At 43.5% G+C, this 27964-nt stretch overlaps 2 protein-coding genes across 7 annotated transcripts; one reads left to right on the plus strand and one right to left on the minus strand.

Annotated features, from left to right (window-relative positions):
• Positions 1-36: 36 nt before the first annotated feature.
• Positions 37-3807, plus strand: LOC108628360 (kinesin-like protein KIF23). 2 transcript variants are annotated; one of them, XM_018030213.2, is made up of 4 exons: positions 37-244; positions 303-378; positions 659-1310; positions 1571-3807. In XM_018030213.2, exons 1-4 carry the CDS (start codon positions 240-242, stop codon positions 3271-3273), a joined length of 2436 nt encoding a protein of 811 aa, XP_017885702.1. In that variant the 5' UTR covers positions 37-239; the 3' UTR covers positions 3274-3807. The 2 variants fall into 2 exon arrangements, with proteins under 2 accessions (XP_017885702.1, XP_026672253.1); XM_026816452.1 differs by lacking the exon at positions 37-244 and having other exon boundaries at positions 292-378.
• Positions 3808-3822: 15 nt separating this feature from the next.
• On the minus strand, positions 3823-27919 carry cher (filamin A protein cher). Of its 5 annotated transcripts, XM_018030208.2 has the most exons (29): positions 27582-27918; positions 26239-26663; positions 23165-23511; positions 22479-22606; positions 22252-22266; positions 21765-21903; positions 21398-21682; positions 20909-21216; positions 20154-20580; positions 19712-19927; positions 19085-19472; positions 17932-18504; positions 16931-17278; positions 16222-16556; positions 15879-16154; positions 14314-14612; positions 14006-14144; positions 11497-11713; positions 8196-8336; positions 7633-7935; positions 7020-7309; positions 6367-6618; positions 5960-6285; positions 5635-5822; positions 5358-5554; positions 5120-5284; positions 4752-5028; positions 4321-4524; positions 3823-4251 (listed from the first exon to the last, which is right to left on the minus strand). In XM_018030208.2, exons 2-29 carry the CDS (start codon positions 26630-26632, stop codon positions 4067-4069), a joined length of 7362 nt encoding a protein of 2453 aa, XP_017885697.1. In that variant the 5' UTR covers positions 26633-26663; positions 27582-27918; the 3' UTR covers positions 3823-4066. The 5 variants fall into 5 exon arrangements, with proteins under 5 accessions (XP_017885697.1, XP_017885700.1, XP_026672251.1 ...); XM_018030211.2 differs by lacking the exon at positions 17932-18504; XM_018030210.2 differs by lacking the exon at positions 22252-22266 and having other exon boundaries at positions 4067-4251; positions 27582-27919.
• Between the last annotated feature and the right edge of the window lie 45 nt (positions 27920-27964).

Raw genomic sequence — 27964 nt, forward strand, 5'->3', positions numbered from 1 at the left:
CCCTCTGTTTTCTACCGTTAAAAAATTCGAAACACGTCCCGTGGTTTTGTGCCGGGGGCCGTAATGGGTATGGGTACATTGAACAAAGCGCAACAAAGCGTCCCAAAGCGTTCTTGTCGTCTGGTCGTCGTCGGTTCTTGATTATCACGTTAATTAACCGATCGTTTCGATTGTTAATTAAAGAGACCGATACTAGTTTTAATTCGGCGTAATAGAAAGGCAGGAACGCCGTGGAAACGATGAAGTACGTTACTCACGTTTTAACCTGTAATTCCTTCGTTAACTGCTTGAATGTATTTTAGACGCTCAAAGCCACCAGGTTCTGCCAGAAAGAGGGTCAACAACCTGAATTATGGTTCCACGAAGGACCCAGTCCAGGTATGCTGGATGCTTCATACATTAAATGCAACCCAAAACCTCTAAAACAATCCTAATCTAACGTAATGTAGCACTGCCTCGTTCTTCACTTATAACTTCTACATCGGTACAGATATCGGTAGGAAACTTTGGAGATACTTCAACAATACCCTCCTACAGGTTCCTTCCAAATTTCATTTGATTCCCTTCATAAGAATGGAAGTTATTGCAAATTGAATTGAAAAAGATTGTTATTATTATTATTATTATTATTATTATTATTATTTCTTTCTCGAAATAGGTGTATTGTCGCTTGCGACCGATGCAATACCCATCTGATACTTGCATGCGAATTATCTCTGATACAACCCTGACTGTAAGAATGCCCGAATCGGTTGCGAGCCTCCGGAACGGTAATGCTAGCAAAGAGATACGAACAACATTCAGTCGAGTATTCGAACCTGAGACCACGCAAAAGGAGATATTCGACGTTGTAGCTCTGCCATTAATAGAGAACATAATTAGAGGTAGGAACAGTTTGCTGTTCACTTACGGAGTCACCGGTAGTGGTAAGACATACACAATGACCGGCGACTCGTCGGATCCTGGAATAATGCCCCGATGCCTGGACGCATTGTTTAACAGCGTCGCGAATCATCAGACGAAGAAGTTCGTCTTCAAGCCAGATAAGTTAAACGGTTTCGATATACAGAGCGAGGCAGACGCGATGCTGGATAGACAGAGTGAGTTGCATGCCGGGCTGTATTCCCAGAAAGCTTCCAGGTTCGCAAGACAAGCCAGCGATCCATTATTAATGATTAATCGTTCGAGGAACGAGTCCAGGAGTATCCAAGTGGATCAGGATAGTTTGTACGCTGTTTTTGTGACATACGTGGAGATATATAATAACAGTGTTTACGATTTATTGGAGGAGGAAGACGAAAGCCGAGGAGGTAATAATAAACTAGTAGTAATCGTTTATCTTTTCAATTTCTTCTCCGACTCTAATACCTTGCCCTTATTCCCTCACATCTCGATTTTACTCATCATTCTCACTCATGTCTATTAATCCTCTCCGTCGTCCATCTGTCATTTAATTTTTACCGAACGTATACAAATTTCCTGCTCGTATTCGCATTCTTCCTCTCATCTATTCCAATCACATTTTCCTTCAACTATTCTAGATTCCACTACATGAAAATTCCCCTCCCAGGTAACCCCGGCAGGCCGCTGCAAAGTAAAATCGTACGGGAGGACGGTAACAAGAACATGTATGTCCACGGCGTAACGGAGATCGAGACGAAGAGCACGGAGGAAGCATTGGAGGTATTCCAAAGAGGTCAACGTCGCCGGCGAGTAGCACACACCTCCCTGAACGTCGAGTCCAGCCGTTCCCACAGCGTCTTCACAATCCGTCTGATTCAGGCGCCGCTTGATCAGCTTGGCGAACAAATAATACAGGATAAACGAGTGGCAACGGTGGCCCAACTATCACTGGTCGACCTAGCCGGCAGCGAGAGGATCAACAGGACCAAGAACACCGGGCAGCGGTTGAGAGAGGCCGGGAACATCAATAATTCGTTGATGACCCTGCGGTCCTGTTTGGAGATACTCCGGGAGAATCAGCTGACCGGTTCTAATAAGATAGTGCCTTACAGAGACTCGAAGCTCACGCATCTGTTCAAGAATTACTTTGACGGCGATGGACAGGTGCGGATGATAATCTGCGTGAACCCGAGGTCGGAGGACTACGACGAGACCCTCCACGTGTTGAAATTCGCGGAGATCACGCAGGAGATTCAAACCAGCAAACCGGCGGCGATCGGGAGAATCGAATTGGGCCTGGTTCCAGGCCGGGGGAAACCATTGAAGGTTCAGGCGAAGGAACCGATTTATTCGTTGGCCCCCGCGTTCCCGGAGTTCGAACTGAACGATGCGAAGAACGACGAGGTTCTGAGTAGATTGATAAGATTCCTGGAACAGAGGATAGAGAAGAGGGATCAACTGAGGACGGATTTGAACGGGAAGAGGGACGAGTTTCGCAAGACTTTGACGAACGTCGAGAGGGAGCAGATGGACCTTAGGATCGAGAACTCGACCCTGAAAGCGACGAACGTTCAGCAGAAGCGTAAATTGGACGCTTTAGAAGGGCACCTAGGTAAAACTGAGGAGCAGAAGGAGAATCTCCAGAGGAAACTCGAGAAGGCGAATGAGACGATCAGGAATTTACAGTCCGAATTGAAAGAGAGGGATCTGGCGTTGAATCAGCGTCTCATTGATAAGCAGAGGGTGAAGCAGCGTTACAATCACAAGATGCAGGCAGAGACCGATAAGATGAACAAGGAATTAGAGATGAAGCTTCGGCAGCAGCGGGAACAGTTGCAAAATCAGATGAAGGAGAAGGAGGATAAATGGAGGCTCGTCAAACAGATTTTAGTCGATGAGAAAACTGAGATTACGGACGTGCCGAGAGAAGTTGGAAAAGAGAGTAGAGGCAGAAGAGACAGAGCCTGTTTGGTCGGTAACAAGAGGTACAGACGTTCGCAGAGCGCCGACAGATGGGTCGACCATCGGCCGGGTGCAATCGTGCCCGTCGGAACAGTGCTGCAGCCGCTTATGAGGCGGAGGAGGAGCATCACGAAGTTGACCAGTCCGAAAGAGATCACCGAGGGCGCCTCGAGGTACTGTTTAGTTGCCCAGGAGTTTGACACCGACGGGGAATTGGAGACGAAGCTGTTCAAGGGCGATATAATCCCGACGAGCGGCGGTGGAGCACAAGTCGTGTTCAACGATATGGAGTGCCTTAAGCAGAGTTCGCCGATCGCGAGGAAACGAAGCGGGGAGCATAGCGAGGAAAGTAAGGAGAAGAGGAGCGACGATTTAGGGGAGAAGAGACCGCGTAAAGGCTCCCCTTGATTCATCGGACAATTATAACGCTCGATGAACTACAGATTTCATTTTTATATATCTACTTCGATATTTAAAATTAGTCGTTCCGACCGGTTTCACGTAGTTCCGATATCAATCGATTTGTACATTTCTAATCGAGAGTTATTTAATTACACGTACGTACAGATCCGCGTGTAACTGTTTACGTACGTACGTGTCTCAGATCTATTTTTATAGTATTTATACCTTTTTTATACGCTCTTTTTATACGCACGTTTTACCATGTAATATTGTAATAGTAGCAAACAGTATTTTATACATTACTTCGATTAATAATAATTGTAGTTAATCTAATAATAATGCGTGCTTAAAAAATATGCACGGCGATCGCTTTGTATTTTAATTGTATTGATTAAATCCGCGGAGATATAAAACTTTGCAGACACTTAGGCAAGACCTTCTCGACGATATTTGACAAGTTTAATTAAATTCCCTTCGTTAGAACGGTCTCACGTAGATCGACTCCAAGGATCGCAAAATAAATCCCAACGCCAAAGGGAACACGTGTTGTCATCATTCTTATTGATTTATACGTAGTTTATTTAAGATTTATCGTCAATATAACATCAGGCACTGTCGATATTGTTTTTCTAAATCGTTCTTTTTACATAGCAATCGTTTAATTACAATACAGTATATAATATACGTTTCATTATCCTCCTTGAGCTCTTCATTTTATTTGAATCAATGAATGAATCAATTAATTGATAGCCTATCATGGTAGTCGATTAGATTAATCGGATGGTAATACATCCTTCGTTTAGACCTCGACTTTGTAAGGAGATCCGGGGATGTGCTCGTCGCCCCATTTAACGATCACTATGTACTCGCCTCGCTCCCTGACCAAGTAACTCACGTTGTAATTATTCCTGCCAGTGTGCTTGACAAACACTTCGTCGCAGGGACCTTTCGGCCCGTATACACCGACGTACAGTACATTATTGCCTGAATCAAATGAATCAGTCAAAAATCAAAATAGTTGAAAAGAAGTGTAAACGTTTTGATTAGAATTACCTGCGTCGCCGGCGTGAACCGAGAACTGGTTCTGTTTTCCCATGTAAGCTTTCTTCAAGCCCATACCCTTGCTGGTAACTTTGCTGGCGTCCGATTTAAACAAGGGTAGCACCGGGCCCGATTGCTTCGCTTTAGAGATCTTCTGGACCGTTTCTACCACGATTGAACTCGTTTCCTGGCCTCCTCTTTCGGCCAAGTCCGTGCCTGTACAGAAATTCGTTACAGAAATACAGTACTCTGATAACGAGTAATTTCACTGTTCATTAAATTACTCGTTAACTACCGACGCTAGCGAAAATGTTTCAGACAAATGTTGTAGCTCTGACTATTAACTACAAAAAGGTCGCATGCAATTTCCCAGTGGGTCCAACAGTTTAAGATTAATTAAAAGAGAAATCCAATCAAAAAAATTCTGGAATTTGTAAACTCACCGCTGCAAGGCACTTTATACGGCGACCCGGCTATGTGGAATCCGTTGTATTTGATGCTGACATAATAGTCCCCGGGCACTAGCGGCGTGTACCTGACCTTGTACCCTTCCTCGACCTCCGTGCAGTCCATCGCCACTTTGCTGGGTCCGTCGACCGTCACGTTCAACGCGCCGGACCCGGCGTTGCACGTGTCGATGATGAAATCCATTTTCTGTCCGGTTTTTATCTCTTTCAAACCATTCCCATAGGCATGCAACGCTGCGGGGTCCGCGTCCACCTTTCAATAACATTTAAGATTGAACGGTTAAAAAGTCGTCGCTCTTAAAGAGTCGCCGTTCCTCGGGGATCGATTAAAATTGTCCGCCCACCTTGCCAACTTTGACGCGGTAGGGACTGCCCGGTATGTGGACGCCGTTGAATTTAATGTGGATGCTGTGGATCCCGTTCTCACGGGCCAGGAATCGTACCGAGTACGTGTCGTTGTCTACTACCTGGATGAAGCAATCGTCTTGGAGTCCGCTGGGTGACACGAGCTGCGAAAATCGATTATAATAAACGGAGTTATTTTGAACGATGTATAGAGATCGATGATAAAGTCATCGTTACCTTGGCGTCCAGTTCTCCTTTGGCAGCACCGTTCTTCCTTACTAGGAACGTAGACGGCTTGTCAGGCTGCACCCCGGAGTCCGGAAAACGCATCACTTCCAGCTTGTGTGCGTCGCCCATCGCCGGCGATATGTACACCTTGTGCGGCGAGTCCGGTATGTGCTGGTCATTGAACTTTATACCGACGCGGTATTCACCTTACAGAAGAATCACCGATAAGAGAGAGGCGTCGGTGTCAATCGTTACACGGAATTTCATTTAAACGCCCGGGACTCACCAGGTTCGCTGACGACGTAGCTGACGTAGCAGCTACCATCTTTCCTGTCCTTGAAATCTATCTGTGCTTTCGAGGGTCCTTCGACCGAGACGGCCAGAGTCCCGGCGCCGGCTTCTCTCGTCCAAATGTTGAACTCGCACGGCTCGCCTTGTTCTCCTCTCTCGATTCCCGGACCGCCCGCGTGGACCCTGAAATCGAAGAAAATTCTCAGACGGTCCAAAGATCCGTGCAAAGGTACCATGATCTCTCCCGATTTCTCAATTGAGAACTACTCAAGAGAAAGAGGAACCGGTAAACAGTAAACATATCGAACGCATCGAAGTACCTGTGAGCTCCGCCGTCCCTTAAAGGTCCCACGGTGAACTGGAATGGCGAACCAGGGATGTGCATCTCCTTGTACCTCACGGAGACCGTGTGTACTCCCAGTTCCTTCGGGACGAACGCCACCGCGTACAATCCGTCTTCGACTTCTTTGATCTCCGCGTCTTCCGTGACGCCACCGGGCGAGGTGACGGTCGCTGTTAAATCGAACGAGGTGATACCTGGGATTTTGAACGTCAGCTTGCATTGGCTGCCAACTTCGGTGATCGGTACGGCTTCCCTCTGCCTCTGTATCTTCTCTCGCTGCCTGTTGCTGCCCTCTCCGCTGACCTGAGAACAGAGTCCAATTTGATCGATTCTCTTCGAGTAGCTCCTTATCGACGATTTTAATTGAATTGATAGTATAAGTACCTTGACGGTGAACGGCGAACCGTCGACGTGATGGTCGGCGAATTTCAAATTCATGATGTAGTAGCCAGGCTCCGTCGGCTTGTAAGAGATGTTCAGAGTACCGTCTTCGTTGTCTTTGCACTGGATCTCGGCTTTGCTGGGACCTTCCATTGAGAGGGACAGGCCGCCGAAACCTGCGTTCCGAGTGTCGATGGAGAAGTGATTCTCTTGGTGCGTTCGCCCTTCCTTCAATCCCGACCCCGACACCTTCACCTTTAATTTGTTTTTTTTTTCTATTTTATATATGCCGTCGAATGTTCTGTAAAAATTGTGAGATGTTGCAATATATCGTACGCGATTCATGACATTTTTCATACTCCTATCGCTCACGGTTTGTTTACAAGAAATTGATGTACTTCGATGTCTCGCGAACGATACATCGTTTAACAGGTGTCTACGGTTTATATTTTTTTCTTCTAATCCAACGTATCGAAAATTGCGAAAAAGTTCTCAGACGTTCTACTAGATCGTGTACAAGTCGTGAAATTATTTCGTAATTCTATCGTTGGCGGTTTGTTTAAAAAAAATTCACGAAACAACATGCTTTTATAAATGTCCACAATTGATATTGATCATCTCCGATTAACCGGACGTGAAAGAAAAAATGAATAAACCTTCTTCGCGTCCCCCACTTCTCGTTCCTTGACATCGATCTTGAAAGGGGAGTTCTGTATGTGCTTGCCCATCTTCTTCACGGCCACCGTGTGCTCCCCGGACTCCCTCGGCGTGAATGAAACGCACATGTTGCCGTTCGGCATCATTTTCAAGAAGCACGGCTCCTCCAAACCGCTGGGCGCAGTTATAGACGCGTTCAGGGAACGAATATCCGCGGCGGCCACTTTACCCGGCAGCTGGACCTCACTGGAGGAGCCCACAGAGATTTGATTCCGCTTGCGGCCCTCCCCTGAAATCCAACGCGCGAAGGTCTTTAAAAAGCTTCATAGACATGTCGCTGGATAAAATTTCGTCAAATTCTTAAAACGGCAACTTCCGTTTGAAATTAATTATCAAACTTTTAACACGTGTATCAGCGTATGTCAACTTGCAATTTCTGTTATCATTCATTTCTCCGGTTCTAACGAAGAGAATTTATTGAGGAAATTCACAGATACACCGCTTGTCATGTACTGTATACCAGAGAATATTTTCCGATCCATGTATCGATGATTTCCATTTGAAAAAAAATTATCAAATCTCGAGAGAATGTCAAGTGCTCATCGATCGTACCTGTGATTTTGGCAACGTAGGGGCTGCCCTTGATGTGTTTATCGCCGAACTTGACGGCGATCTTGTACTCGCCGGGCGCGGTAGGCAGATAAGAGACGGAGATGGTGCCGTCCTTGTTATCGTGACAAGATATCTCGGCTTTGCTCGGTCCCTCAACTGCCAAGGACAATCCACCGGCTCCTGCGCCCTTCGTCGTGATCGTGAAGTTCCCCGGTTCTCCACAAACCCCGTAGACCAAGCCTGGACCGTATGCAGTCACGTACCCGCTCGCCAATGAGTCCACGTGGAATTTAAACGGGGATCCTTCGACAAATATTATGAAATTTCAATCGATAACTTCGTTAATAACGAACCGATATACTCGGTCTACGGCTTAAATTCACGCTTAAACTCTCTAGTTTTTATTATCTCCTCTGGTACTGTGACGGATCAAATCGTGCGAGAAGCGAAGCTCGTCGATTTCCGTCGGAGATCCTTAATCTCCCGTTAAATTCGACGAACATTCGCATATCTTTCTAGTCATATCTTTCAATCTGTTGGATCGGCAGAATGCGAGGTGTTACCTTGAACGTGTTCACCGTTGAATTTCACGGAGAGCTCGTGCTGACCTTCTTCTCTCGGGTCGTACCTGATGGAAACCGTGCCATCGCGATTGTCCTCGATCACCGGTTTGTCCATGTTACCGCTCGGCATCTTCACTTCGGCTGAAATTCATTTAATTCATTTGCAATGACTCCTTCGAATTGTGCAGACGAAGACTCGAATGACGACACGGTCAACATGTCACGCGGTATATTCAAATATTTTTTTACTGCGATCGCGTCGTGTGAAGAATTCTGAAAAAATTCTCAGATATTCCACTAAATCCTACACATCTCCTGGAATTTTTTCATACACCTATCGTCGACGGTTAGTTAAAAAAAAAAAATGGACGACCGCAGACGATGCATATTTAAAGGTTACTGTAATTTTTTTTCCGTCGGATTACAGCGCGATGAGAATTGCGGAAAAATTCTCGTACATCCTACTGGACCGTGTACATCCCGTGGAATTTTTTTATGCTCCGATCGTCGACGGTACGTTTAAAAAAAAATTGCCTCCTCTCGGGGCTGAACCTTTTTTCGTCTGGATGTAGAAGGAGCTTAGGAAACGATTTTCTTCTACTGGCTCGGTGTCCTTCGCGAGGCAAATAGGTCCGCGCTCGGCACGATCGTATGGGCTCCACGTGACCGTTTTTAACCCGTGCTTGTAAAATTGAGACAATTCCTGCCACGTAAACTCCACTACCTCCTCCTCCCAAACCATATCCCCACAGGAACGGAAATCCCTTAATAAAACTATTTCTTTGTTTTAATGATTGATTTTTCAAGTCACTCAATTAGTCTTCACGATTCTTTAAGCCTTTCCTTTTCTCGTTTTTATTTGATTGACATCTTAGAATAATCACTGGTTTTTTAATTTAAGACCGTTTTCGGTTTTCCCTATTTAATTTGTTTTATAGGAAAGAACGAGCTCCAGCTTAGATCGGCTGGTTTTCCAGGTTTCATCGCACCGACTAAGCCCCCGGACGGTGGCCCGATCGAAACCAAATCCCTGGCACGAGCCACCGGATCACCCAACCATGCCAGGAATCTCGTGTTTCTCCTCTCTTTTTCGTTCCTCATTTTTCCGTTTCACTCCAGTTCAATTTTGGACGCCGCTCAACGGGGACACTTCCCGCTTTTTGTCATATCAACGGGTATATCTCGAATGTACACATGATCGGTACGAACGATCGTTTAGAGACAACAGGTTTCTTTTTCTATGTCCATCTCGTTTTGTAGAGGTAGGAATGAACCTCTTAGAGATTTGCGAACTTCAACTGTTACTAATGGAGGAAACGCGATTAACCCGAGATGCAATTGAAGCTTGAAGTCTCTACTTTAATTCGGTCTCTCTTACAATCCTACTTAAGTCGATTCCCAAGGGGTGAATATTGACTTTGAGCGAAATCCTGTCGAATTATAAAAATTGAATTCTAATAGTAACACGTTGATCAATTTGAATCGCGCATAACTATGTTTATAATTCACCGATTTCCTTCATTCACGGTTCTAATTAGAACTTGAACTCTCTACTTCAATTCGGTTTCTCTCGTAAGTTTACTGAAATCCAATATTAACGAGTGAAAATCCGTCGATGCGGTGCACAATATCAACGAACGTCTGATGATTCTTTTTCTAAATTTTCTTTAGCTACGTCTGAAAAAATTCTGAGAGCCACTTCTGGCATTTCTCTATCTTTTTTCAAACGTTTCTACGGGAGATCAATAAGATTATTTAATGAAATTGTCAGACGTTCCAATTAGATAATGTTCGAACATCGTCAAACGATTTATTCCGGAGATTATTTGAAACCCGATCGGACCCGCCGCCGCCGCCGCCGCCGCCGTCGCCGGTGGCTAGAATAAATCCGTAGTTAATGAGACGTGCGGGATCGAGAAATCGAAACGGTTGTTTATTTTTGGTACGCGCCGGCCACGGTTTTAGCACCACGGCGGTTCTAAATTATCGCTAGTCATAATTCCGTTCGAGTCACGCGTCCTCCTCGAAGAATTTCTCATTACCCAAAGGAAACCGAACATGTTCAACCACCCCGCCGTACAATATGATCTCCGTATGCGCGGCACCAATTTAGTTGGCACTGATCCAATCCAATTAGACATTCCCGTTCATTTATTCCGTTTCATCTATCGATCTTATGATGAATCGAAAAAAGATCCCGTCGTCTTCTGAAAGAATCGTTGTCGGACCTTCGGGTATCGAAATTTTTCATTAGAGAGAAGATTCCATTCTACATCTCAGAATACTTTCCAAACTTTCAAACGCCGATATTAATTAGAGGAAATTTTGTGAAATTTCGTTTGTTCGATTGTCGAAAATTTAAAAAGACATTCAGCAGAGATCTGTGTTCTTAATAGCCTTAAGTAGATTTACAACCGTGTAAACGCGCGTCTCTCTCTCGGTAATTAATTGAAACCGATCCAACCGTTTCGGCAATTCATTTTCAGCGCTCGCAGGCATGTACAAGTGTCCGAAGTGAGTTAAGTGCTCTTAATACAACATCGCGGTAACTATGTGTACGAGAATTAAAATAATTGACAAAATCTCAAGTTTATAATTGGAATTGATGTTTAAAAGTGAGAGGAGAAACGTGTGTCGTTTCTACGTTTAGTAAGAGACGGGTCTCCTCATCATCGTTGTCGTCGGCCCAGTTATACGGTTTTTCCGGGCCAACGGCGATCGCGCACATCCGGTGCAGCTTAATCATCGAATATATTAATAACTGACAACTACCGAAAACGCGTTTACTCCCGCTGCCTAAATACCAAGTCCAACCCTTATCCTCTTCAAATTATAGAATTAGAATGATAATTAAAATGTTACTGTTCAAATTTTTCCAAATTAGAGATTGAAACACGTCTTGAGAGTAGAGATGATGAGGAAACGAATTCCTCTAACAATTTTATCTAAATCAAATCCTGAAGGCAGAATATTTAATATAAAACAGAACTACCTCTTAGAATTTGTATCGGACGAAATCGATCGAAATACAGACTGAAATTAAATCTTGAACTCTCTACTTTCTATCGGTTCCTTTGGCAATTTTGACTCCCGAGTGACGAAAATTAATTATTCAATACACTCTGGAAAATTCTAAAAATTCTATCCTAACGAAAACTTTCACTTCAATTGTTTATGATTCTGTTAATAATCAAACGACTCTACTTTTATCAATTTCACCTAAATCGAATTCTTCCTAATCGCACCCCGTCCGCAGAGTATTCGCTCTTACTTTCCGAAGATTCTGCGAGGATTTACTTACAGGTGACGGTTCCGCTTCCAATGGGCAATGGTATATTGTTCAATCGAATCACATTAAAGTTCTTCTTCGAGCTGGAGCTCTCCTGGACGCTTGTACTGCTCCTGCTGGTGCTGGTGCTGCTGCTATGTTTCTCAACGAACTGTCCCTCCTGTTTCTGTTTCGTTCGCCTCGTGCGGTGAGCCTTGTACGAGTTGTGCTCCCTGTACTCCTCTGATGCCTGGAAACGATTTTTGAAAATTCATGTGAATGAAAAATTCATTTGATCGGCATCGTTATTGCATTTAACATTAAAAGGCGGACAAGCAGTTAGCCGGGAGAGGCCGAGAGCTGCGTTTAAGTGGGAATATTTGTTTACAAGTTGTTCCAATGAATCTTCCACGTGATCAAACGGATTTTGCAACGATCACGGTACTCGGGTTCTATCCTCGGTTGCATAAGAAATTCTTTCCACGCATCGCGGGGCTTTTGGCCTGACACCAATCTCAAAATAATTTCATTTTCGTTAGATCCCGGAGCCCTCCCACAATTTTTATTCCAAATTCTTTACCTTTTAACACGTAGCGATTACAACCGTTTTATTTCATACGTTCACCTCCGTATCATTTTCCGTTTTACAATTCATTTCACCCCGCAGAGAATCGATCTTATTATTGCCTGGAAATTAGTTTATCGCCTAGAGCTCACTTTACTTGCATCGCGTGCAAGCTGTGACAGTTTAAATGTCCCAAAGTTGACGACACCGTCGGAGCTTTCAACTAAAAAAATCAATTAAAACAAGCAAATAACAACAAGTGTCTAATCCCTGATTGATGTCCTGTTTAATTGCGACGCGTGGAAAGTTTTGAAATCTGAAATAAATATCTAATGGATGCTCGGAGGCGGTGCTCCAAGCCTGCCGCAGGATTACTTCACGGATATTGTTAAGCGGAGACTCGAATTAAGTCTAAGCACCCGTTTAACTGTTATCTCCTTGTTTCCTTGCTGATCTTAAAGAGAACGTACCTTCGGTTTGATTCGGGTACAGCCGCGATTGACTTAAAGGACAGCCGGGGGTAATATCGAATAGCGTACGTTCGCGGAACTCGAGGTAAACTGGGATACAATGCCGAATATTCGAATGGCTTAGCCTACCCCCACGCCCCCGATTATAAATAACTACATAAAACGGATATTAATCGCCGGGATACAGCTGCCCATTGTGTTCCTAATTGAACGAATCTAATCGTACGACCATAAGTATTGAATTACGTCTCTCGCTCCATTCGACGTATTAATAGCGTCATCCTAATTTGATTGTAACTTCGTTAATAACGAACGGATTCGGTTGAAGTTCACAGCGTAATAAAGCTCAGAGTCTCTACTTTCTATTATCTTATTTGGGAAGTTTAGACAAATCGACTTCTAAGCGATGAAAGTGAATATTTCAGTCAACCTTGGAAAATTCTAAATATTCGTGACGAAAACGGCCGTTTCACTTAAATCGTTTATAACTCCGTTAATAATGAACGGACTCACTTCGTTTGTGGCTCAAGTTGAAGCTTGAACCCCCTACATTACCCGAGTTCCTTTAACAGTTTCAGTTAAATCGACTTTTAAGTGATGCGAAATAAAATTCAAAGTAAGAGTGGTCTGACTACAAAACTTTTATTCGAACGAAAAATATCGTTTGACTTCAATTCTTAATAAATCCGTTAATAATGCACGGATTAGATTCAAATTAAAGCTCGAACTCTTTACTTCAATTTAGTTTATCTAAGAATTTTACCTCAATCGTCTTCTAAAGGAGAAGACTCTGAATCACATCTTTTCCAACTCTAAAAATACTATCCTAAAGAAAAAAATTGATAAACTTCAATTCTCAATAACTCCGTTCATAATGAATGGATTCGGTTTGAATTAAAGCTTGAATCCTCTATTTTCCATTGTCTCCTGTGGTAATTTTAGCTAAATTGACTCGAAAGGGTCAAAGATCAAACTACGAGCCAGCCATGTCCCATAATTAAAAAATATTGTTCAACTTCAGTGACGCATAACTTCGTTCATATTAAACAGATTCAATTCGCTCGCGGCTTGAATTAAAGCTTGAGCCCTCTACTTTCTATGAGCTCGTGATTGAAGAATTCAAATAAACTTGTTCCTAACGGCCGAAAATCAAATTTAAATGGAACCTCGTCTGCTCATAAAAATAGTATCAAGGTCCGGTAATAAAAGAATCGAACGAAAAGAAGCGTAGCCTCGGGAGAGTTGGTGTTTAGAAATTTCGCAAACGACTCGAAATAGGCTGCACGCCATGCGTCACGGTCCACGCATTAAATTCCTAAATAACTCGACTCGCTGTTATTTATCCAAACGAAGTGGCAATCTCCAAATTGATTCACCTCTATCTATTGTTGTTATCACCCGCACCATTTGGCACCCGGCTGATTCCGATTCCCCTCGGTTAATAGGTTCTAAGATTCAGTATTATCCTAGCAATACGATCATTTAGAAACGAGCGGATCCAACTTACGGTAAACGTGTAGAATCCCTCGGGTATAGGCTGGCCACCGAATTTTATGCTCAACGTGTAGTCACCGGCGTCCGCGACTGTATAATAAATGTTCACCGTGCCGTCGCCGTTGTCCTCGATATCGATGTCCACCACCTCGCTGTAATTCAGATTATAAACGAAAATTAGAATTGGCTAGACTTTTCATATCGGTATCATTTCTTTCTTTTCGAGACACGTTTTAACACAAATTCCAAAAAACTCCTCCTACGCTCTTTTCTACCGAGAATTAATTGCGTTATACTCGTGAGTGGCTACTGCGATGTTACCTGCCGGAAGTTGATCGGATGCGACAGGTGACGGCGCCGCGGCCAGCGTTCTCCGTATCGACGGTGATACAATACTCCTCGCCCTGAGCCAACGTGTGCTGTATACCCTGCTTAATCTTGCATTCATTCGCCTTGCCGGTAGACACGGATTGAACGGGTACCGGGCAACCAGGCACCTCCTTGCCGCCATATTTCACGTTCACCTTGTACCGGCCACAATCATCCGGTAAGTAAGTCGCTCTGTAACGGCCGTCGCCTACATCTTGTATCTCCACGCGGCGGGGCACTTGGTCCGGGCCCTGCGATCATTGGAAATTCAAACCAAATTGTCGTTTTACTCACTTCCTTTCCACACGCTTTCTACGAACAGCTGTATCTTAGTTAACAGCGAACAAAATCGAGCCGCGACGTAAATTAAAGGCTCAACTCTCTACTTCAATTTACGTCCTCAGACAAATTTTCCTGAACGGATTCCTAAGCGTTGAAAATCAGTTTTGAAATAGATCTTGCAAAAATTCTAAAGATTCTATCCTAATGAAGACTGATATTCCTTTTCGACTATTAATAACTTTGTAAATAATGAACCGATTTATTTCGTTCGCGACTTAAATTAAAGCTTCAACCTTCTACTTTCTACCCTTCTTTTAAGGATGTATTGGTTATACAGTCAATCCCAAAAGTTTATGTACCTTAAAAAAACGCATTTCCTATAATTAAAAAGAAATCAGACGTCGGAAGAGCAATGCTAATAATAAATAGCTACGTGCTAAAAAGTATAGAAGGAAATATCCAATTATGTATTGACGCTGACGAAAATTTTTTTTTTTTCAAAATTTCGAAAAATACTTGAAATAAAAGTTGTTTTCCTTCTAACTTCGATATTTAACGAGTTACGTATGATTATTTGGCATTTTATTGATGTTGACAAAGTCTGACCATCCCAGCGTCGAAACGGCGAACTTTTGGCAAAAAATTTCATTTTTCCTTAATTACTCCTAAACCGTTGAATCTACGGTAAAATTGTATATGACCTTTCTTGTAGAGGACGACGAGATCTACAATTTCTGAATTACATTTTTTCGCTATCATTAATATTGAAAGAGTTATGGACGAAAAACGAAAAAACAGTTTTTTGCAAATTACTCGTTAACTATTGATGCTAACGAAAAACTTTTACGTGGAAATTGTAGATCTCATCGTGCTCTACAAGAAAGGTCATATGCAATTTTTCTGTATGTCTAACGGTTTGAGAGTTATTGGCAAAAACGACAATTTTGCAAAATCTGAAGGGTCTTGAAAAAATCTCGGAAAAATCGAAAAATTTTTGTTGTTGTTTATTATTAGCAATGTTCTTCCGACGTCTGATTTCTTTTTAAAAAATGCGTTTCTAAAGTGCATAAACTTTTGGGATTGACTGTATAGACAATACATCCTTAATTAATGTTTCCAAAATCGACTTCAGAGCCTGAGGAATCCGATATAAAACCGAGCCACGCCAATCTTTCACCCGGTCCCTGTTTCCTCTCCGAATTCAATTAAGGCGAAACGTATTTAAAAACGCTCACCAATACTTGGACCTCTAGGTCGCCGAATCCGGCGTTCGACGTGTCGACGATGAAGTCCACCGGAAAAGAAGCCGTGCAGACAGGCGCGACCCCGGAACCAGAGACGGTTACTTTATTCGGCTCGCAGGTAGGCAGAACCTTCACCTTGAACGGACTCCCGGCGATGTTCTCGCCCCCATGAGTCACTCCCACCGTCAAATTGCTACCAGCGGCTGGCGGCTGATAGGTCACTTCGTACATCCCGTCCCCGCGGTTCTTTATCGCTGGCTTCGGCACCTGTCATTCAAACCGGTAAAACGAAACAATGAATATTTATCAATTAGCGAATTATACGAGAAATTACCTGGCCCCTGTCGCTCTTCAAGGAGACATCGAGATGCGAGGATTCGGCTTTCGACGCGTCCACAAGGAACTTGGCTGGAACGGCCTCTCGAACGTTGTCCAGACCGGGGCCGTAAGCTGAAACCTTGCTGGAAGGGCTTGACTGGTCGGGGACGACGTTTATTTGGAAGGGAGAGCCTGGAATGTGCTGCTCCGCGAATTTAATTGAGACTTCGTAGTCGCCGACCTCGAACGGGACGTACTCGACACAGCAGGTGCCGTTGTAGTTATCTTTGCACGTCAGCTTCACTTCGCCGGTACCTTCCATCGACAGTGCCAACCTATCGTTCCCTGCGTCTGATAATAATAATAATAATAATGAGATGTGCAAGGTGCGAATCTATAGGAATTTTTTCTACATCGATCTCGCCACGTAGGAGACAGAAAATGTTCTGAGACCTCCTCTTAGTACACCGGTGCGTTCCCTACTTCTTTCATTCATTTCTATGGATAGTTAAAAAGTTGTCATATATACTTTAAATGACGTACGAAATTGTCAAATTAGAAGCCAGCCATGTCTCATTATTAACATTGTATATCAATTAAAAAATATTGTTCAACCCCCCCCCCCCCATAACTCTGTTCATAGTGGACGGATTCACTTCGTTCACAGCCTGACTTCAATTCAATTCTTCTGGCAATTTTAACTGCACAACATAAGAAATTGTTACCTTTCGTTTCAACGGTGAACAGATTGGGCCTATTAACGACTCCTTGGTTCAACCCAGGTCCGTAAGCTCTGCACTTTGCCGGGTCACTGTCACGTTTCACGTTCACTTCGAACGGCGAGCCGGGGACGGGAACGTTGTCGTATAAAATGTCTATGGTGTGACGGCCCTCCTCGAAGGGTACGTAGCTGACGTTGTACGTGCCGTCGCCTTTGTTAACGATCACCCTCTCCGTTTTTCCGCCACTCGGATTGTTGATCGTGCACGACACGTGATTCTCGGCGTCCTTCTCGGGCCTTGCGATGCCGCGAGCGTCGACCGTGAACCGAGCATCCTGATTCACACGGGGACCTACAATTTTGTTAATTAATAGCAGATTCGTACTTAGCGAACTATTGGGGACGGCAGTCCGGGGTGAAATCGTGGATGCGTTGATCAAACGAAAGAAAAATTAATTGACTGGAGTTTTTGTTAATTTCTTTAGGTATTTGAATTAAATAGACTCCCGAAACTTGAGAATTTAATAGAATCACTTTCAAGGATTCTAAGAATTCATGTGTCTTCGTTATTGCTGGATGGAAACGAGTGAACCGCGGCTTAAACTGAAGCTCGAAACCTCTAATTATTGTTAAATCCGCTGCTAATTTTTCCTAGATCGAACTTTAAAAATTTCACGAAACTGGCGCCATTTCTGAAAATTCAAACGATGCCCATGTCTTCGTCTGTACTAAACAACGTCGATCGAACCTCGTCTCGGATCAAGTCCATAAAAGACATAAAAAATCCATACACGTTAATCAAACGTCAAGCAAACGAAACCGGTTAAAAGTCACACCGACAACCAACAAATAAAGACCGCAAACCAACGATATTCAATCTAAGACGATCGATTGAACACAAAATCTTCGGTATCATTCGTCAACGAACAGGCAGCAAGGCCAAACAGCACAGAGATAAAAACGGCAACACCACTCCTTCGTTCGTTCCTTTGAACCAGCCTGTACCGTTCTGTTGTATCCCATCGCCGGCGACCTTTATTTTCGAGACGTCCAGAGGCTCGTTAACGACGATCGCTTGGAACGGTGATCCGGGAATGTGATTCTCGTTGAAAGTGATGTTGATTCCGTAATCGCCGGGCTCCGTGGGTAGATAAGCGACGGAACAGGTGCCGTCACCGTTGTCGCGGCAGTTAATCGCCGCCTCGCAGGGGCCCTCGACGGTGACTCCCAAGCCGCCCTGGCCAGCGCCGCGCGTGTCGATCACGAATTCCGCCGGTCTGTTCGTCGTGCCGCGGGTCAAACCCAGCCCGGAGGCTTTGACTTTGCTCGGATCCGAGCCGTGCACGCAGGTCAGCCGATAGGGCTGCCGCGAAATCGGCTCCCCGCCGAAGGTGATACTGAGGAGGTACTCGCCGAGCTCCGTCGGCGTGAAGTTCACCAGGTATCCGTCGTGCGTCGAGACAACCTGCGCCTTCACCCGATTACCGGACGGCGCGGTGATCGCCACTTGGAAGTCGGACGCGCGGCCCGCGTCCTGCGTTATCACGCGGAACTGTTGCAGGCTGTTCACCGGCGCGGCTAGATCGAGTTTCAGGAATTCGTAATTAAGCGGAATGAATCGAAATCTCAAATTCGAGTACGGACAGCGTGAAAAGTGATGATACTAAAGATTGTATATAGATGTAAAATATTCTTGACATTTGATTGCTGATAACTTTGTTAATAGCGGCCCAATTCGGTTCATCAGTTTTTTTAGTTAAACCTTGAACTCTCTACATCGATTCGTTTCTTCTCGTAATGTCACCTAAGTCAACTCCTAACGGGTGAAAATTAACCTTGAATGAAACCCTGTCGAATTATAACAATTCAATCAATGAAAACACGTCACCTTCAATCACGTTAATAATTAATTGATTCACTTCGTTTGCGGCTCTAATCACAACTTCAGCCGTCTATTTTAATTCAGTTCCTCTTACAATTTTAACGGGACTGAATCCGTCCCAATGAAACCCTTGAAGCACGTGTGTAATATTGAAGGCAGCCTACACTTTCGACACGTATAGAAGCTGTCTCTAGTAGTATATGTATGTTCTAGGAGACGAAACCCGAAAGCACGATACAAGTACGTAAAATATAATATGAAAGCGCTTGAACTTACTGCGAGCGAGTCCGTCGACTTTGATCTTGGAGACATCGACGAGGGGCTCGACGTTCACCTTGATCGGGCAAACGGGTACCTTGAACCCGGCGTAATTCAAATTCACCAAATAATTTCCGGCAGTTGGCGGCACGTAGTCGACCGTGTACGTCCCGTCCTTATTGTCCGTCATCGTCAACTGGATCTCTTTGCCTTCAGGGTTGGCGATGCTGCAGCGGAGATCCCCGGGTCCCGCCTCGCGGCAGTCGACGTTGAAATGCGTGGGAGTATTTGATTTCACGCCTTTCTCTAACCCGGGGCCGAATGCAGAGACCATGGCCGGATTCAACGGCGCCTCGACCTTCACCCGGTATGGAGAATCTCTCGTCGCCACTCCGCCGTAGTTCACCTGAACGATCATTCACTCATGTGTACAAAAGCCTCGAATCGATCTATTGGGTTTTATTGGATTCTAATTGTATTTTAACACTCTGGCTCGTTTCCGGCCATGTTTACTATATTTCTCGGATTTAATTTTTCAGATGGAATTTACTCAGCGACAGAACTCGAGACGGGATTGAAAAACGGGCATATTAAAATGTACGGATTGGAAGGAACAGGTCGGCACCCTTTTCAAAATATGATTACCATGACGACGTGCTGGGATCCGGAAGTGGGAGTGTAGTAGCACTGGACGGTGCCGTCGTGCTTGTCCTCCAATTTCACGGGAACGTCCCTACCGAAAGCGTCTTGTACTTCGACCTCAAGAGGCGCCTGTCCAGCCTTTCTAACATCCACTGTAAAATTAGTAGCCTTCTCCGTAGGTATAGAAGCCGCTTGGACGCCCGGCCCATACACTTCGACCTTAAAGTTAAAAATTCTTTATATCTATTTTTCCCGCTCTTTACAACGTACCTAGAAGTCTGACAAAAATTCTTCGATATTCTAAAGGACTCTACTACCACATAGGGACACTGTAATTTTTTCAGATGTCTCCGTCAAGAATTAGTCGCGTAAAAATTCAAATGAAACTGTGATTATACAATCGTAAAACGAACAATAGAATCTTATTAAAACTTATGAAGATTACCTTGTCCGGGTCGAAGTCGGCCTTGGGCAAGATGTTGGCCACGTATGGCGACTTGGGTATGTCCTCATTGTCGCATAATATGTGAATAGCGTACTGGCCAGGCGTCGTAGGGAAGTAACTTAAATCGGCGGTGCCGTCGCCGTTGTCGTGGCAAGCGATCCTCGCTTTGGAAGGTCCCTCGATGGAGAAGCTCAACGCGCCCGTCTCGCCGTTCGTATCCACTGTGAACTTCGCCGTTCTGTCTACGATTCCACCGTGGAGGCCGGGGCCGAAGGCTCGGATCGACGACTCCCTGTACGGGCCGACGTTCACCTCGAACGGCGACTTCGGTATCTCCGCGCCACAATAGGTAATCATCACTACGTGCCTACCTTCTTTTATCGGAGTGTACTGACATTTGTAGGTATTACGGTCCACCCTTGTCATTCTGTACAGATGAATCGTGTTTGTTAGACGAAATATCAATAAACAGGTGTGAATAATATATGTATATGTGGGCATTACTTTTTGTGGACATTTTTAGGAATGGTAGTCAAACTACAGCGTTCAAGGTTTAAATTAAGCAACGAATTAACTAAATCAGTTCATTATCAACGATGTTATATAATCTAATATTGTATTAACGATGTAATACAGTACTGATAATAAATCTATCCACGTTGTACTCTCTACAATGTATCCATACACCCATTACGCTCTCTATAACGTGTGCATACCCTCGATAAAACAATTAGCGAAAAACTGGATATACTCACTGTATAGGTCGATTGACGCCCCCGGGACCGATCACTTTGACTCCAGGGGCCTCGTCACCGCCTTTAGTAGCTATAACGAAGTCCGCGTCATCCTTAACTCGAACGCCGTGCGGCAGAAGGCCTCGGCCGTAAGCGCGACACTTCCTCGACTCGGAAGTTACGTTGACACCGTGCGGGCTGCCCGGTATCAATTTGCCCGCAAAGAACACGTTCACCGAGTGAAGTCCGGTCACTGGACTCGCGTATTCGCACCGCCACACGTCCGGCTGCGTCTGACGCAGCTTCACGGGCACCGTCGTCTTCGAACCCTTGGACAAACATTATCGGTTTTATTTATTTGCGACTTTTCTTCTCCGAATTTAACGTTTCAAAAATACTGAAAAATGCATAAATCTACTACTATATTAGAAAGTTATAATACAAGAATTTTTCTAAATCAATCCATCGATTTATCAATATAAAAATTCATAAAATCTCGAATGTGGTTACCTGGGGATCGAGTATGATCACTTCCGGCACTCCTCTACCGGCTTCCCCGGTAAATATGTCGAAGAACGTTCCGCGATTGAGGACGACACCGTCCGGTTGTAAGCCGGGACCGCTCGCAGTTACCTTCGAGGGGTCGCCAGCTTGTTGATCAACATGCACCGTGTATGGGCTTCTAGGGATCTCCCGGCCGGCGAAGAGGACCTTGATCCTGTGTGGTCCCGGCGACCTCGGCGTGTATGAGACGGAGTACGTCAAATTCTTATCGTTGTTGAACCTTACGTCGACCTTCGCACAGTTTTGGATGCATAACAATAAAGTTCTCTGGATTGAATACAAACTTCATATCTCTGGTTAAGCAGTTACTTACGGGGATTCTGTTGCCCTGTGGGTCCTCTACGGTGACTTCAACGTTTCCTTTTCCCGCGGAAAATGTTTCGACCGTGAAATTGGCTGGTGCGCCGACCACCGGGCCGTTCGGTTCGATTCCAGGCCCGTAGACTCTGACTCTAAAAAAAAACAGCAAGAAAAATTATTAAGGGATTTCATGAAGATAATTAAATAGATCCCGATATCAGCCGGCGTACAATCCGTTATTAATAAACTGTAACAAATTAGACATCGGACCGCGCGTTCCCCCGTTTGCTGTGTAACGTTTTGTTAAACTGGGAACGAACGGGTGTTGAAACGCACGTGGCTCTTGTTAAAGCGAAACGACGCCGTAGGCGACGAGCGTGTCTAATCCTAGAAACTGCAGCATCTTTCAAAGCCGTTAATCGATTAATTTATTAAGGTAAGCCATATATAGAAAAGCTGCGAACGAGCGTTCGAATACACGATTCAGTCTTGCGACTTACCGCGGCGGCGGGACGCTGCGAAAAGTAAAACATTTTCTTATGTTAATCGATTGTTCTTTCGTCTCATTCTGTAATTTATATTTGTGTGCGTGTATTTTCAGAATGATAACGTGTATACTTCGATTTTTTCAAATCGCAATAATCGTGGAAGTCGACAATTGTTTACAGTTTCATTACGTTTCTTCATAATTATGTTTGCGATCGATCGTTTCGTGCGGGACACTCACCTGTTTCTGTTAGTGCGAGGACGGAGAGGCGCTCCTTGCTTCAGTTTAGCGTTCGGATACTGCGAGAGGTACGTCATCATCGACATCTCGTCTATGTTTGGGTTTACGATCTCCTCAGGTTTGATTAACTACGAGAAAGAGAACGGTTTATGTATCTCGATTAATGTTCAAGAAAATCAATCGGATCGAGGTATATTTATATCAATCGGATAAATTGAACCTCGAAGTCTGTACTTTCATTTGTGTTCTCTAGGATTTCACCTGAATCGACTCCTATGTAAAGAAGATCCAATTTGAATCGAATCTTGTTCATCTTTGAACTTTATACCCTAGCGAGATATTCTCAAAATTCAATTGTTAATAACTTTGTTAAAATTGAGCCGATTTAATTCGTTCGCGGCTTAAATTAAACTTTGAAATCTCTACTTTATTTTATCTTTTCTAAGAATTTGACCTGAATCGACTCTGAAATCGTGCGAGAAATGAAAGTCACCGAATTCCATCTATGGAACATTAGATAGAAAAATTGTTGGACTCGAATTATATAAATAACATTGTTAACAACGAACCGATTTACTTCGTTCGCAGCTTAAGTCAAAGTTAAAACTTTCTACATTTCATCGTTTTTTCTGCCGATTTTGCCTAAATTGAGTTCTGAAGCATTGAGATAAGAAATTATTCCCGACCTGTGGTATATTCAGCCAGTCGTCGGCCAAGCCCATCGCCTCGGACGCGTTCTGGATCGCGTCTTTCGGGTTCCAGTCCTGCCAGTCCGGACAGAGGCCCGGCGCGACCGCGTCGACCAACGCGCCCACCGCTTTCCCGTCGTTCCAGTCCGACGTGAAATTGTTTATAGGAAGATCCGGCAGCTTCGACTGGATCCACCGCATCAGGCGTTGCTTCGGCGTCGCGCGTTTGTCGAATTCGTCGTCCTCGCCATCCCACATCGGCATCGAGATCGAATAGTGGAGAATCAACGTCCATATTAAACCCAGAATCAGCTTCAGCTTGCAGTCGACTATATCCGACGAATCTGTTTCATAAGAAACAAAAATCAGAAACCTTTCGACGATCACCTTCGCTGTTATTTAAGATAGATATTTTCCTTTAATAGTCGAGTTATCTTCCCGATGTTTTCCTAGATCGGAAGGTCGCGAAAGAATCAAGAGACGTTTTACAAGGCGCGGGGAGTGTTCAAAGAATTTTTTTCAGATTTTTCCCTTTAGAATCGAGTTATTATAAAAAAATTGGCAAAGGTAGTAGTATTCGATGTCTCTAATAACTCTTGTACATTATATGACCGTGTAGTTCCCAGTGTCAGAATCCTACTTACTAATAGTGGTTCTGTGACCTAATACCATCCCATTGTGAATAAACCCGTAATTTATACACTAGTAGAGGAACGTATGTATGCACATACATACGTACACTCTCTGTTTTCTTAACACTTCTCCCTAGTTAGTTACCAATTAATTTAACTGGCAGGTTTCAGTCGATACGCAGAACGGAAGTTCTGCCAAATGAATTGAATCGATTATAAATTGCAATTGCGATATTCGATTCCTAATAATATTCACGTGTTCGGGGAGAGCAGTACTTAAAATACTGGCGGTGAATCATTAAACGAGGGACAATGTCGCTCTAAAAATACAGATGGAACCGGTTCAATCGACTGGTTTACAACAATTGCATGTTTTCGTATCTTTCGCGCGATACGATTAAAGATTCCTGTTCGTCTGACTTGTGTCTAGCGTATTTTCATTACTTTGGACAAGTGAAATTCCTTGACCGTCTTCTGCCGCGCTGGCGAAAGGAGAGGCGCGCTGCATTTCCAGATATTCTAGCTAATTCACTTTTTATTCATGTATGACTCGCGTTGACTCATCCGTCAGATTTATTTATAGAGTATGGCTCGAATGGAATTAAATCAGTAATCAACGGTTTTACCTCTGCTCTTTACTCAGCGATAAAAATCAAATTCGAGGCTGCTGTCTAGTTACAAAAAGTTTTATCGGATCGAAAAATATTGTCGAATTTCAATTATTAATAATTTCGTTCATAATCGAAGGATTCACTTCATTTCCCGCTCGAATTAAACCTTAAAGTTTCTACTCTTCATTGTCTCCTCTGGCAAATTTAGCTAAATCTGATTGACGAAAATCAATTCTTCAGTACATATGGAAAAATTCCATAAATTCTATCCTAACAAAAACCATCGTTTCACTTCAGTGATAATTCTGTTAATAATCGATCGATCTACTTCGTTCGCGATTTAAATCGAAGCTTAAAGCCTCTGCTTTAATTCAATCCCTTGAATAAATTTCGTAAAATCACCTCCTAAGTAATGAAACTCTCGTTCGTAGTAGGAAAATTACAAAAATTGTATCCAGAGGAAAAATGTTGTTTAACTTCAATCATTAATAACTTTGTTAATAATGAACGGATTTACTTCGTTCACGGCCCAAATTAAAGCTTGAAGCCTCTAATTCGATATGACTCCACTCGCAATGTTACCTAAATCCACTGTTAATAAGTGAAAATCAATCTCGAGGTAAACCGTATCCCTTATCATCAATCCCTCGGTACTATGCATTTTTTCTATTTTATATTTCTCGAATAATGAGCCGCATTCCTCATTTTGTATTATATTTACGCGTGTGTCCGAGCAGTCTTTAGCAGTGGATATCCTGCACTGACGCAACCGGCGTGTGACGTCACCGTCTAAACTCGTCAAGGAAAGGGAAACCTGTAGTCATCACGAATCGTGGCTCATCATCCACGTGGTGGAACGAAAGATTCTGAACGAGAAGTCTATCAATTATTCGGTCATGTATTAAATCGATGTATTCTACACGCATTAATTTTTTTCTATTAATTCTGTTTCTGCTGCGAGACGATTACGAGTGTAATTAAAATGAAAAAACCAGAGGGGAATAACAACGACTCTGATTCTATATAAAGTAAATGTTGCGGTGGCTTATCGGTACCGCGATAACGTGAATTAAGTATGCATTGTGCCGCGTACATGTATATACGTGTTTTCGATACAAGATAAATAAACAAGCTTGGAACCCATTTAATATAACTGTGCATTGTCGATCAGGATAGTTCTGTAATTTTCTAAGAATTCTATACGTTACTCTATTCGTTTATAGTAGATTTCAATGTTGATATAGTGAGCGGTCTGCTACTTATTATATTTGTTTAAGATAAATTTTCTAGTTTCTGTAGCGAGGCTTCGGGAATGTTAGGGGAGCTCTGCCGACTATTCACATTCATTATCAAGGGGCAAGCACTCCGAAGGCAATTTCAGTTTACGCGGACTAAGCAGATTTTATGATTCGTCGAAATAATTGTAAAACTTCGATCGTTTGTAGCTTCGTTAACAACGCACCAATTTACTTGGTCCGCGACTTAGATTCAAGCTTGAACCGTCTAGTTTTTATTATCTCCGCTGTCGATTGCAGCTAAATCGACTTTTAAGATTTGAAAACTGACTCCGAAAGAAACCATGTCCAATTTTGAAGATTCCAGCCTAACGAAAAATATTGTCGATCTTCATTCGTCAATAACTCAGTTAATAATTCATCGATTTACTTAATTCTTAGCTTAAATCAGACCTAGAACCCTCTATTTCGATTCCAAATTCACCGGAATCCCGTGTATCGATACCTGAGAATCGTCGTAATTAACAAAACGAATATTACCCGAAAGCGAATGAGTAACAAAAATCGGTGTTCCATCTCGAATGAAGTCTCACCGATATTAACGATGCGTATGCCCTCGTCCTCGAGAAACTTCAGTGCGACGGAGACGTTTTCGAGCTTCTGGGACCTGAAGACGGGCCTCTGATTGTGCCGCGGTAGTCGCTTTTGCGCGAGCACCTCGATCAGGTTCACCAGCCTCAATCCGTCGGACAAGTCGCATTCCAGGTCGTTTATGTGCACGTTGGACGATTTCAGACGTTCGTTCGCCCAACGGGTGAACGTGTTCTGCTGTATGCGCTTCCACTGCGCGTCCTCCTGAAGATCCTGTTCCAATTCCATGCCGTTCTCCTCCTCCTCCGCCGCCTCCTCTTCGGTGTCGGACACGAGGCGCGAGACTGCCGGGCCCACCGGCCCGCAAGAAGACCTGTTCTCCTCAGGCTCTCCCATTCTACGGGATTACCGGCGTAGTGGGGAGATGCTGGAATCGGAATTTCGTTACGTTTAATCGGTCATCGTAACTACTCAACAAATCATTAGTCATATCGAGTGTTATATCATTTATTGTAGAAATTATAATATCAATCGATAAATGAATTATGAAGTTAATAGTTAAATTTAAACAAAACTACAAGAAAGAGACTGTAAAGTCTTGGTCAGACCCAGGAACGCAAGGATGGTTAACCGATTTACTTCGTCCACATTTCAAATTAAACCTTGAACACTGCATTAACCGAGTTTCTTTAACAATTTCAATCGACTCCTAAGCCATTAAAATTAAATTCGAAGCATAGGTGAACATTTTCAATAAAATGTTATTCGATTGAAAAATATCGTCAAACTTTAACTCTTAATAACTCCGTTAATAATGAACGGATTCGGTTTGTCTGTGGCTTAAATTAAAGCTCGGAGCGTCTACTTTCAATCAATTCCGTTGTGAATTTTAGCTAAATCACTTCCTGAGTAATAAAAACCATGAATTATTACATCAATCGTGAGATCATTTATCGCGCGAACTATCGTAGCTGAAATAATAGTAGAAACATTCATTACGTTAAGTTGTGCTAAACCGTGTACAGCAATGACTTAAACGGTGACTCACGTGTGTTGAAAGTGGTATCGTTTTCGAAAAAGGAAGTCAAGAGCCCAAGAAGGCTTCGCTCGAGTTTTCACCGAAAAAGGAATTCGAATTCCCATCGACTGGATCCTCTTTTATGTAATGTTCAACCTCTTTAAAACGCGAGTATCGTTCATTTCTCACAAAATTTCATGTTTCGGCTAATAATAATTAATCGAACGATTGATTTACTAATTCAAATAATCAACGATATAATACTTGCTCGAAGAATTCCCCAACAATTAATTTTGATGCAGCAACAAGAAGGGTGCACCTACTTACATAAAACAGATACAATTAGTTGTCCAAAGAACAAATCCTTCGAACGAATCTTCGTTCTAATCACCAGCAAAAGCAATAAAAACAACCACTCTCTCTCTCTTGTGTGTATAAATATTGTAAATATCTATAGCGTGGGCGATGATACCACGATTATGAAAATTGCACAAGAGAGATGGTTTCTACTTGAATTTAATAAGTACACGTGTGATGAACAGTGGGGGCAGGTGGAAGAGGCGACAATTTGTGAAAAGCACTTTCACATATTGATCAACGAAAATTGAGCGAAAACGACGAATAGAGTAAACGATGAGTGTTCGTCGGGATTCGACAAGAGGACTGACGTTTACCCGGCGCCGAATTTGGCTGAGAGGGAGAGCCAACAA

The sequence above is a fragment of the Ceratina calcarata genome, unplaced genomic scaffold, assembly GCF_001652005.2.
Source record: "Ceratina calcarata isolate Rehan_Ccalc_2016 unplaced genomic scaffold, ASM165200v1 scaffold517.2, whole genome shotgun sequence".
In the NCBI taxonomy this organism is placed as follows: Eukaryota; Metazoa; Arthropoda; class Insecta; order Hymenoptera; family Apidae; genus Ceratina; species Ceratina calcarata.

What these genes read in the sequence shown, in the direction of transcription:
- LOC108628360 (XM_026816452.1), top strand. Translation starts at nt 292, where the DNA reads ATGTATTTTAGACGCTCAAAGCCACCAGGTTCTGCCAGAAAGAGGGTC. An exon ending in CCACGAAGGACCCAGTCCAG is followed by an intron (nt 379 to 658) that starts GTATGCTGGATG and finishes TTCTCGAAATAG; the next exon opens with GTGTATTGTCGCTTGCGACC. An exon ending in GGAAGACGAAAGCCGAGGAG is followed by an intron (nt 1,311 to 1,570) that starts GTAATAATAAAC and finishes TTCCCCTCCCAG; the next exon opens with GTAACCCCGGCAGGCCGCTG.
- cher (XM_018030208.2), bottom strand. Translation starts at nt 26,632, where the DNA reads ATGGGAGAGCCTGAGGAGAACAGGTCTTCTTGCGGGCCGGTGGGCCCG. An exon ending in CATACGCATCGTTAATATCG is followed by an intron (nt 23,512 to 26,238) that starts GTGAGACTTCAT and finishes CTTATGAAACAG; the next exon opens with ATTCGTCGGATATAGTCGAC. An exon ending in ACTGGCTGAATATACCACAG is followed by an intron (nt 22,607 to 23,164) that starts GTCGGGAATAAT and finishes TCTTTCTCGTAG; the next exon opens with TTAATCAAACCTGAGGAGAT.